This window comes from Gobius niger, assembly GCF_951799975.1.
Source record: "Gobius niger genome assembly, chromosome: 16".
Lineage (NCBI taxonomy): Eukaryota > Metazoa > Chordata > Actinopteri > Gobiiformes > Gobiidae > Gobius > Gobius niger.
Genome location: NC_136867.1, coordinates 31,101,178 through 31,113,762, shown reverse-complemented (window position 1 = coordinate 31,113,762; position 12,585 = coordinate 31,101,178). Strand labels below are relative to the sequence as shown.

The 12,585-nt window shown below is 54.2% G+C and overlaps 1 protein-coding gene across 1 annotated transcript in view; it reads right to left on the bottom strand.

Annotated features, from left to right (window-relative positions):
- The window catches only part of tyro3 (TYRO3 protein tyrosine kinase), a 39,256-nt gene extending 26,929 nt beyond the window's left edge, over window positions 1-12,327 (bottom strand). Inside the window, exon 1 of the mRNA XM_079573922.1 lies at window positions 11,984-12,327. Within this exon, the coding sequence (XP_079430048.1) occupies window positions 11,984-12,074 (91 nt within the window). The 5' untranslated portion in view covers window positions 12,075-12,327. The remainder of the gene's footprint in view (window positions 1-11,983) is intronic.
- Between the last annotated feature and the right edge of the window lie 258 nt (window positions 12,328-12,585).

The window sequence follows — 12,585 nt, the reverse complement described above, 5'->3', positions numbered from 1 at the left end:
CTGAGTCAGACCCTGAGGACCAGACTCTGAGTCAGACCCTGAGGACCAGACCCTGAGGACCAGACCCTGAGTCAGACCCTGAGTCAGACCCTGAGGACCAGACCCTGAGGACCAGGCCCTGAGTCAGACCCTGAGTCAGACCCTGAGGACCAGACCCTGAGGACCAGACTCTGAGGACCAGACCCTGAGTCAGACCCTGAGGACCAGACCCTGAGGACCAGACCCTGAGGACCAGACCCTGAGGACCAGACCCTGAGGACCAGACCCTGAGGACCAGACCCTGAGTCAGACCCTGAGTCAGACCCTGAGTCAGACCCTGAGTCAGACCCTGAGTCAGACCCTGAGTCAGACCCTGAGGACCAGACCCTGAGGACCAGACCCTGAGTCAGACCCTGAGTCAGACCCTGAGTCAGACCCTGAGTCAGACCCTGAGTCAGACCCTGAGTCAGACCCTGAGTCAGACCCTGAGTCAGACCCTGAGTCAGACCCTGAGTCAGACCCTGAGGACCAGACTCTGAGGACCAGACCCTGAGTCAGACCCTGAGGACCAGACCCTGAGGACCAGACTCTGAGGACCAGACCCTGAGTCAGACCCTGAGGACCAGGCCCTGAGGACCAGGCCCTGAGTCAGACCCTGAGGACCAGACCCTGAGTCAGACCCTGAGTCAGACCCTGAGTCAGACCCTGAGGACCAGACCCTGAGTCAGACCCTGAGGACCAGACTCTGAGGACCAGACCCTGAGGACCAGACCCTGAGGACCAGACCCTGAGTCAGACCCTGAGGACCAGACCCTGAGTCAGACCCTGAGGACCAGACCCTGAGGACCAGACTCTGAGTCAGACCCTGAGTCAGACCCTGAGGACCAGACCCTGAGTCAGACCCTGAGGACCAGACTCTGAGGACCAGACCCTGAGTCAGACCCTGAGTCAGACCCTGAGGACCAGACCCTGAGGACCAGACCCTGAGGACCAGACCCTGAGTCAGACCCTGAGGACCAGACCCTGAGTCAGACCCTGAGGACCAGACCCTGAGGACCAGACCCTGAGGACCAGACCCTGAGGACCAGACCCTGAGGACCAGACCCTGAGGACCAGACTCTGAGTCAGACCCTGAGGACCAGACCCTGAGGACCAGACCCTGAGTCAGACCCTGAGTCAGACCCTGAGTCAGACCCTGAGTCAGACCCTGAGTCAGACCCTGAGGACCAGACCCTGAGGACCAGACTCTGAGTCAGACCCTGAGTCAGACCCTGAGGACCAGACCCTGAGGACCAGACTCTGAGGACCAGACCCTGAGTCAGACCCTGAGTCAGACCCTGAGTCAGACCCTGAGTCAGACCCTGAGGACCAGACCCTGAGTCAGACCCTGAGTCAGACCCTGAGTCAGACCCTGAGGACCAGACCCTGAGGACCAGACCCTGAGTCAGACCCTGAGGACCAGACCCTGAGTCAGACCCTGAGGACCAGACCCTGAGGACCAGACCCTGAGGACCAGACCCTGAGGACCAGACTCTGAGTCAGACCCTGAGGACCAGACCCTGAGGACCAGACCCTGAGGACCAGACCCTGAGTCAGACCCTGAGTCAGACCCTGAGTCAGACTCTGAGGACCAGACCCTGAGGACCAGACCCTGAGTCAGACCCTGAGTCAGACCCTGAGTCAGACCCTGAGTCAGACCCTGAGTCAGACTCTGAGGACCAGACCCTGAGGACCAGACCCTGAGGACCAGACCCTGAGTCAGACCCTGAGTCAGACCCTGAGTCAGACCCTGAGTCAGACCCTGAGTCAGACCCTGAGTCAGACCCTGAGTCAGACCCTGAGGACCAGGCCCTGAGGATCAGACCCTGAGGACCAGACCCTGAGTCAGACCCTGAGTCAGACCCTGAGTCAGACCCTGAGTCAGACCCTGAGTCAGACCCTGAGTCAGACCCTGAGGACCAGACTCTGAGTCAGACCCTGAGGACCAGACCCTGAGGACCAGACCCTGAGTCAGACCCTGAGTCAGACCCTGAGTCAGACCCTGAGTCAGACCCTGAGTCAGACCCTGAGGACCAGACCCTGAGTCAGACCCTGAGGACCAGACCCTGAGGACCAGACCCTGAGTCAGACCCTGAGTCAGACCCTGAGTCAGACCCTGAGGACCAGACTCTGAGTCAGACCCTGAGGACCAGACCCTGAGGACCAGACCCTGAGTCAGACCCTGAGTCAGACCCTGAGGACCAGACCCTGAGGACCAGGCCCTGAGTCAGACCCTGAGTCAGACCCTGAGGACCAGACCCTGAGGACCAGACTCTGAGGACCAGACCCTGAGTCAGACCCTGAGGACCAGACCCTGAGGACCAGACTCTGAGGACCAGACCCTGAGTCAGACCCTGAGTCAGACCCTGAGGACCAGACCCTGAGGACCAGGCCCTGAGTCAGACCCTGAGTCAGACCCTGAGGACCAGACCCTGAGGACCAGACTCTGAGGACCAGACCCTGAGTCAGACCCTGAGGACCAGACCCTGAGGACCAGACTCTGAGGACCAGACCCTGAGTCAGACCCTGAGTCAGACCCTGAGGACCAGACCCTGAGTCAGACCCTGAGTCAGACCCTGAGTCAGACCCTGAGTCAGACCCTGAGGACCAGACCCTGAGGACCAGACCCTGAGTCAGACCCTGAGTCAGACCCTGAGGACCAGACCCTGAGGACCAGACCCTGAGTCAGACCCTGAGTCAGACCCTGAGTCAGACCCTGAGTCAGACCCTGAGTCAGACCCTGAGGACCAGACTCTGAGGACCAGACCCTGAGTCAGACCCTGAGGACCAGACCCTGAGGACCAGACTCTGAGGACCAGACCCTGAGTCAGACCCTGAGGACCAGACCCTGAGTCAGACCCTGAGTCAGACCCTGAGGACCAGACCCTGAGTCAGACCCTGAGTCAGACCCTGAGTCAGACCCTGAGTCAGACCCTGAGGACCAGACCCTGAGTCAGACCCTGAGTCAGACCCTGAGTCAGACCCTGAGGACCAGACCCTGAGTCAGACCCTGAGTCAGACCCTGAGTCAGACTCTGAGGACCAGACTCTGAGTCAGACCCTGAGTCAGACCCTGAGGACCAGACCCTGAGGACCAGACTCTGAGTCAGACCCTGAGTCAGACTCTGAGGACCAGACTCTGAGGACCAGACTCTGAGGACCAGACCCTGAGGACCAGACCCTGAGTCAGACCCTGAGTCAGACCCTGAGGACCAGACCCTGAGTCAGACCCTGAGTCAGACCCTGAGGACCAGACCCTGAGGACCAGACTCTGAGTCAGACCCTGAGTCAGACTCTGAGGACCAGACTCTGAGGACCAGACCCTGAGGACCAGACCCTGAGTCAGACCCTGAGGACCAGACTCTGAGGACCAGACCCTGAGGACCAGACCCTGAGTCAGACCCTGAGTCAGACCCTGAGGACCAGACCCTGAGTCAGACCCTGAGTCAGACCCTGAGTCAGACTCTGAGGACCAGACTCTGAGGAGCAGACTCTGAGGACCAGACCCTGAGGACCAGACTCTGAGGACCAGACTCTGAGTCAGACCCTGAGTCAGACTCTGAGGACCAGACTCTGAGGAGCAGACTCTGAGGACCAGACCCTGAGGACCAGACTCTGAGGACCAGACCCTGAGGACCAGACCCTGAGTCAGACCCTGAGGACCAGACTCTGAGGAGCAGACTCTGAGGACCAGACCCTGAGTCAGACTCTGAGGACCAGACTCTGAGGAGCAGACTCTGAGGACCAGACCCTGAGTCAGACTCTGAGGACCAGACTCTGAGGAGCAGACTCTGAGGACCAGACCCTGAGGACCAGACTCTGAGGACCAGACCCTGAGGACCAGACCCTGAGTCAGACCCTGAGTCAGACCCTGAGTCAGACCCTGAGTCAGACCCTGAGTCAGACCCTGAGTCAGACCCTGAGTCAGACCCTGAGTCAGACTCTGAGGACCAGACCCTGAGGACCAGACCCTGAGGACCAGACCCTGAGTCAGACCCTGAGTCAGACCCTGAGTCAGACCCTGAGGACCAGGCCCTGAGGATCAGACCCTGAGGATCAGACCCTGAGGACCAGACCCTGAGTCAGACCCTGAGTCAGACCCTGAGTCAGACCCTGAGGACCAGACCCTGAGGACCAGACCCTGAGTCAGACCCTGAGTCAGACCCTGAGGACCAGGCCCTGAGGATCAGACCCTGAGTCAGACCCTGAGGACCAGACCCTGAGGACCAGGCCCTGAGGATCAGACCCTGAGGACCAGACCCTGAGTCAGACCCTGAGTCAGACCCTGAGTCAGACCCTGAGTCAGACCCTGAGTCAGACCCTGAGTCAGACCCTGAGGACCAGACTCTGAGTCAGACCCTGAGGACCAGACCCTGAGGACCAGACCCTGAGTCAGACCCTGAGTCAGACCCTGAGTCAGACCCTGAGTCAGACCCTGAGTCAGACCCTGAGTCAGACCCTGAGGACCAGACCCTGAGGACCAGACCCTGAGTCAGACCCTGAGTCAGACCCTGAGGACCAGACCCTGAGGACCAGACCCTGAGTCAGACCCTGAGTCAGACCCTGAGGACCAGACCCTGAGGACCAGACCCTGAGGACCAGACCCTGAGTCAGACCCTGAGTCAGACCCTGAGTCAGACCCTGAGTCAGACCCTGAGTCAGACCCTGAGTCAGACCCTGAGGACCAGACTCTGAGGACCAGACCCTGAGTCAGACCCTGAGGACCAGACCCTGAGGACCAGACTCTGAGGACCAGACCCTGAGTCAGACCCTGAGGACCAGGCCCTGAGGACCAGGCCCTGAGGACCAGACCCTGAGTCAGACCCTGAGGACCAGACCCTGAGTCAGACCCTGAGTCAGACCCTGAGGACCAGACCCTGAGTCAGACCCTGAGTCAGACCCTGAGGACCAGACCCTGAGTCAGACCCTGAGTCAGACCCTGAGTCAGACTCTGAGGACCAGACCCTGAGGACCAGACCCTGAGTCAGACCCTGAGTCAGACCCTGAGGACCAGACCCTGAGTCAGACCCTGAGTCAGACCCTGAGGACCAGACCCTGAGGACCAGACTCTGAGTCAGACCCTGAGTCAGACTCTGAGGACCAGACTCTGAGGACCAGACTCTGAGGACCAGACCCTGAGGACCAGACCCTGAGTCAGACCCTGAGTCAGACCCTGAGGACCAGACCCTGAGTCAGACCCTGAGTCAGACCCTGAGGACCAGACCCTGAGGACCAGACTCTGAGTCAGACCCTGAGTCAGACTCTGAGGACCAGACTCTGAGGACCAGACCCTGAGGACCAGACCCTGAGTCAGACCCTGAGGACCAGACTCTGAGGACCAGACCCTGAGGACCAGACCCTGAGTCAGACCCTGAGTCAGACCCTGAGTCAGACCCTGAGTCAGACCCTGAGGACCAGACCCTGAGTCAGACTCTGAGTCAGACTCTGAGGACCAGACTCTGAGGAGCAGACTCTGAGGACCAGACCCTGAGGACCAGACTCTGAGGACCAGACCCTGAGGACCAGACCCTGAGTCAGACCCTGAGGACCAGACTCTGAGGAGCAGACTCTGAGGACCAGACCCTGAGTCAGACTCTGAGGACCAGACTCTGAGGAGCAGACTCTGAGGACCAGACCCTGAGTCAGACTCTGAGGACCAGACCCTGAGGACCAGACCCTGAGTCAGACTCTGAGGACCAGACCCTGAGTCAGACCCTGAGTCAGACCCTGAGTCAGACCCTGAGTCAGACCCTGAGTCAGACCCTGAGGACCAGACCCTGAGTCAGACTCTGAGGACCAGACTCTGAGGAGCAGACTCTGAGGACCAGACCCTGAGGACCAGACTCTGAGGACCAGACTCTGAGGACCAGACTCTGAGTCAGACTCTGAGTCAGACCCTGAGGACCAGACCCTGAGTCAGACTCTGAGGACCAGACTCTGAGGAGCAGACTCTGAGGACCAGACCCTGAGTCAGACTCTGAGGACCAGACTCTGAGGAGCAGACTCTGAGGACCAGACTCTGAGTCAGACCCTGAGTCAGACTCTGAGGACCAGACTCTGAGGACCAGACCCTGAGGACCAGACTCTGAGGACCAGACTCTGAGTCAGACCCTGAGTCAGACTCTGAGGACCAGACTCTGAGGACCAGACCCTGAGGACCAGACTCTGAGGACCAGACTCTGAGTCAGACCCTGAGTCAGACTCTGAGGACCAGACTCTGAGGACCAGACCCTGAGGACCAGACTCTGAGTCAGACCCTGAGTCAGACCCTGAGTCAGACCCTGAGGACCAGACTCTGAGTCAGACCCTGAGTCAGACCCTGAGTCAGACCCTGAGGACCAGACTCTGAGTCAGACCCTGAGGACCAGACCCTGAGGACCAGACTCTGAGTCAGACCCTGAGTCAGACCCTGAGGACCAGACTCTGAGTCAGACCCTGAGTCAGACCCTGAGTCAGACCCTGAGGACCAGACCCTGAGTCAGACCCTGAGTCAGACCCTGAGGACCAGACCCTGAGTCAGACCCTGAGTCAGACCCTGAGGACCAGGCCCTGAGTCAGACCCTGAGTCAGACCCTGAGTCAGACCCTGAGTCAGACCCTGAGGACCAGACCCTGAGTCAGACCCTGAGTCAGACCCTGAGGACCAGACCCTGAGGACCAGACTCTGAGTCAGACCCTGAGTCAGACTCTGAGGACCAGACCCTGAGGACCAGACCCTGAGTCAGACTCTGAGGACCAGACTCTGAGGACCAGACTCTGAGTCAGACCCTGAGTCAGACTCTGAGGACCAGACCCTGAGGACCAGACTCTGAGTCAGACCCTGAGTCAGACTCTGAGGACCAGACCCTGAGGACCAGGCCCTGAGGACCAGACTCTGAGTCAGACCCTGAGTCAGACTCTGAGGACCAGACTCTGAGGACCAGACTCTGAGGACCAGACTCTGAGGACCAGACCCTGAGGACCAGACCCTGAGTCAGACTCTGAGGACCAGGCCCTGAGTCAGACTCTGAGGACCAGACTCTGAGGAGCAGACTCTGAGGACCAGACTCTGAGGACCAGACTCTGAGGAGCAGACTCTGAGTCAGACCCTGAGTCAGACTCTGAGGACCAGACCCTGAGGACCAGACCCTGAGGACCAGACCCTGAGGACCAGACCCTGAGGACCAGACTCTGAGTCAGACCCTGAGTCAGACCCTGAGGACCAGACCCTGAGGACCAGACCCTGAGGACCAGACTCTGAGCCAGACCCTGAGTCAGACCCTGAGGACCAGACCCTGAGGACCAGACCCTGAGGACCAGGCCCTGAGGAGCAGACTCTGAGGACCAGACCCTGAGGACCAGACTCTGAGTCAGACCCTGAGTCAGACCCTGAGGACCAGACCCTGAGTCAGACCCTGAGGACCAGACCCTGAGTCAGACCCTGAGGACCAGACCCTGAGTCAGACCCTGAGGACCAGACCCTGAGTCAGACCCTGAGTCAGACTCTGAGGACCAGACCCTGAGGAGCAGGTCCTCCTCTGGGCCCCGGGCCTCTGGTTGGGGACCGGCCCACACTGGTCGTATCGGCCTGTGTTTGTACTGAACACTGTGAATGTTTACAGTGAAGAAGCTGCTCCTCAGCCTCAGGAAACTCTCTCTGTACTTTATACTTTGTACTTTATACTTTGTACTTTGTACTTTGTACTTTGTACTTTGTACTTTATACTTTACTCTGGTATCGGTTCTGCTGGTGTTGAAAAAATAAAAGTATGAAAAACAGGAACCAAAACAAATCTCTCTTTAAGTCACAGCTTTGCTTCTGCGTTTGTGCTGAAGCTGCTCATGAGTTCAGGCTTTTTCAGACTCTGTGGATCATTTATGACGTTTGGAGAAAAAGTACCGAAAATTAACACCGAAAAAAAAGGTTTCCGACACCGCCCCCTACAGGAGCTTTGTTTAACCCAGCCCTACTCACAGCTGTAATGTTGTAAATGGAGGATCAGGTTTCGGTCGATGAAACGCTCTCGGCTGAAACTGGAGCCGCTGCAAAGCATCCTGGGAAACCGCGTTAGCATCGACCCCGAGCTCCAAACTTTCTATTCTTACTTTTCTTCAGGATCAAAGTTTCTCCATCGTGAGATCAATGAGGCTGATCTTACGTTAAAGCCGCACCTCGTAACCCCCCCCCCCCCCGGTCGCCATGGAAACCAGGCGGGGACACGAGGGAGGGGGGCGGCTCCGCAGAGCGACGTCATCTGCATCCCCCCTTCCCCGCAGTGACGATGATGATGTCACAGGTTTATGGGAAATCCACAAACCTCCACATTCTGAAGATCCTTCACTCTGAACCCGCCTGAACCCAGCACAGTCTGGCTTTACCCAAATCTAAAAAATAACGAGAAAAACGACAGGAAAAACACAAAAAACACACTAAGGAAACACTGAGGAAACTCTGAGGAAACTCTGAGGAAACTCTGAGGAAACTCTGAGGAAACTCTGAGGAAACTCTGAGGAAACTCTGAGGAAACTCTGAGGAAACTCTGAGGAAACACTGAGGAAACACTGAGGAAACTCTGAGGAAACACTGAGGAAACTCTGAGGAAACTCTGAGGAAACACCGAGGAAACACTGAGGAAACTCTGAGGAAACACTGAGGAAACTCTGAGGAAACTCTGAGGAAACTCTGAGGAAACACCGAGGAAACACCGAGGAAACACTGAGGAAACTCTGAGGAAACTCTGAGGAAACACCGAGGAAACACTGAGGAAACTCTGAGGAAACTCTGAGGAAACACTGAGGAAACTCTGAGGAAACACTGAGGAAACTCTGAGGAAACTCTGAGGAAACTCTGAGGAAACTCTGAGGAAACTCTGAGGAAACTCTAAGGAAACACTGAGGAAACTCTGAGGAAACACTGAGGAAACTCTGAGGAAACACTGAGGAAACTCTGAGGAAACACTGAGGAAACTCTGAGGAAACTCTGAGGAAACTCTGAGGAAACTCTAAGGAAACACTGAGGAAACTCTGAGGAAACTCTGAGGAAACTCTGAGGAAACACTGAGGAAACTCTGAGGCAACTCTGAGGAGACACTGAGGAAACACTGAGGAAACTCTGAGGAAACACTGAGGAAACTCTGAGGAAACACTGAGGAAACTCTGAGGAAACTCTGAGGAAACTCTGAGGAAACTCTAAGGAAACACTGAGGAAACTCTGAGGAAACACTGAGGAAACTCTGAGGAAACTCTGAGGAAACACTGAGGAAACTCTGAGGAAACACTGAGGAAACACTGAGGAAACACTGAGGAAACTCTGAGGAAACACCAAGGAAACTCTGAGGAAAAAGAGGAAACTCTGAGGAAACACTGAGGAAACTCTGAGGAAACTCTGAGGAAACTCTGAGGAAACACTGAGGAAACACTGAGGAAACACTGAGGAAACTCTGAGGAAACACTGAGGAAACACTGAGGAAACACTGAGGAAACACTGAGGAAACTCTGAGGAAACACTGAGGAAACTCTGAGGAAACACTGAGGAAACTCTGAGGAAACTCTGAGGAAACTCTGAGGAAACACTGAGGAAACACTGAGGAAACACTGAGGAAACTCTGAGGAAACACTGAGGAAACACTGAGGAAACTCTGAGGAAACACTGAGGAAACACTGAGGAAACACTGAGGAAACACTGAGGAAACACTGAGGAAACACTGAGGAAACACTGAGGAAACACTGAGGAAACTCTGAGGAAACACTGAGGAAACTCTGAGGAAACACTGAGGAAACTCTGAGGAAACTCTGAGGAAACTCTGAGGAAACACTGAGGAAACACTGAGGAAACTCTGAGGAAACACTGAGGAAACACCAAGGAAACACCGAGGAAACTCTGAGGAAACTCTGAGGAAACACTGAGGAAACTCTGAGGAAACACTGAGGAAACTGAAAAGTGTTCTTTGTCATGTTTTGGTTTCAGATGTTTCTCCAGATTAAACTCTTCTGGATCTGTGACGTCAGAGACTTTTATTTTACTCTTGAATCTGAAATAATAAAAATCTGAAACGACTTCATCTCAGATTTCTGGACCGTTAGATAAACATGAAAGTGACGGGTCTGTTTTGACTGAAAACACCAGGCCGGTTCCTCCGGTTCCTCTGGTTTGAACCTCTGATGTTTCAGTGTTTTTCCTCCTCAGTCCTGGATTTAAAGGTTCAGTAAAAACATGATCAATGTTATAAAACTACAGACGCTTCAGCAGAAACACTTAAAGACTCACTCGTTTATCAGAGGCTTGACTTTTTATCATTCTTTAATTCTACTGTGGAAACGGTTTCAGCTTTTGGAATAAATAAATAAAGTTGGATTTGAAGAAGCTGCTGGAGAATAATAATAATTAAATCATATAATAATAATAATCAGTGATTCACCTTAAACTAAAGCCTTGTGTGAAAGTTTGACTTTTATTAAAGAAACGACTGATCCGTGATGTTTTAGTTTCCTCTTTTCCAGTGAACTCAGACTCAAACGAGACGAGAACATTTGATCAAACTTTAGTTTTAAAGTTTGTGTTTGAACATTTGACAAAAATCAGAATCAGCTCCAAGAAACAAACTCTTTAAGTTTCTTCCAGAACTCGTCCTCACAGACTCTTCAGCGTCAGGTGATCTTTAAATACAAACTTCAGTCACCAGCGATTTATCAAAGACTAAATAATGAGTAAGAACATCAGCACTAAATGTAACACAGTTCACTCACAAAGGAAAAAACAAAGCATTTAAACAGGAGGTGTTCCGCTTTAAAGAGGGGGTGTTCCGCTTTAAAGAGGGGGTGTTCTGCTTTAAAGAGGGGGTGTTCTGCTTTAAAGAGGGGGTGTTCTGCTTTAAAGAGGGGGTGTTCTGCTTTAAAGAGGGGGTGTTCTGCTTTAAAGAGGGGGTGTTCTGCTTTAAAGTGGGGGTGTTCTGCTTTTGTCAGTCCCATAGCACCAGTCTATATCTCACTACAATGATGACAAACCTTCTGTTGGTCTGTAAATGCAGTAAATTAGAATAACTGCCTTGTATAAAATGTCTCTCTCAAAATGGCTGTAGTGAATGTCTTGAAATAGGCCTCTGTCTCTTTAAGAACCTCTGAGCCTTTAGACACGCCCCCTCCACACGCTGTCTGTGGCATCAGTGGGGAGGGGGTTCTGCTGAGGAGCAGTGGTTGGTTACTCGGCTGGTGACCAAAGCTCGGAGGCGTCTCCAGGAGGTGGGGGCGTTCCTAGGAGGACTCAGGCAAACCTATCCCTAAAATGGCCGCCATCAGAGTTTTTACAGATGACTCAAAATGGCCGCCATCAGAGTTTTTACAGATTACTCAGAAATACGTGAATGTGCCAAGGCAACACTTCAGCCATGTTTTTAATGAGGGAGTGACAGAATAACATGATGGAAAGCTGGAAAAAGACGATTTTGCAGAACACTGTGATACTGGATAAAGTACTGTGTTTTCTGATCCAAACCTGAGCAGATGTTTAGTCTCGGCTCTGGTGCCGCGAGTTTTACAGATGTTTTGACTCTCAGTGTTTTGGTTCAGTTTTATCTCAAAAACAAACAAACAAGTGTTTCATTCTTCATTGAGTTAAAGGATCATCATCATCATCATCATCCTCATGGTTCTTACACATGTTTTCCACAGATGTGATGGTGACAGGTTTATGATCCCGTGAAGAAACATCTGGGACATAAAGTTCTTGTTTACAAACATCTGCTCCGTCTCTACATGAACAATATGAAGAGAAACTGTGCTTTAAAACCCCCAGAGGTAAAGAGTGTTTGTTAGTGCCCCCCCCCCTCTCTGCCCCTCTGCCCCCCCCCCCCTCTGTGCCCCCCCCCTCTCTGACCTGAATGCAGAGTTTATGCAGATTAGCTCCGCTCAGTCCCCGCTGTTTGTTTTCAAACTTTAGTTCTTCACTTTCTCCGCGTGTTTAAAGTGATTTCTTGGAGGATTCAGACTCACCCGTGGCCGTGGCGGAGCCTCCGGAGCCCCCGGAGCCCCCGGGGCCCCCGAGCAGCAGAAACAGCGGAGAAATCCACACAAACAGCGGCATGTTGGCTCAGACCCAGCGCTGGTTCATCCCGGAGCCCGGCGGAGCCCGGCGGGTCCTGCCTCCGGCTCTCCCCGGGGGGAAGAGCTCTGTGCCCGGCGTGGGACGGTGACGGGGCCCGGGGAGAGGGTCCCGGGGCCGTGAGGGGCCGTGAGGGGCCGTGAGGGGCAGCGGAGGCCGGGAGGAGGCGAGGCACCGCGGGGGAAACGAGAGACAAGTGTCCGCTGGGGGAGGACTACAAACACGCACCGGAAAACTACAAAGGCTGACCGGAAACTGGCCTTCGCAATAAAAGACTCACATGTCAGAGCGCACGTGGTCATGTGACAGGGCTCGTGAGCGCCCCCTGCGGAAGGAAACTACACACGCAGTCACTGCGATTTCAAAATAAAAAAAATAAAAAAAATAAAAAAAAATAAAAGCATAAAGGCAGTTAGAATAAAACCGTAATTATATATGTTTCAAAAACAAAATAAAATATGAATAAATGTGAAATAAAAATACAAATAATTAA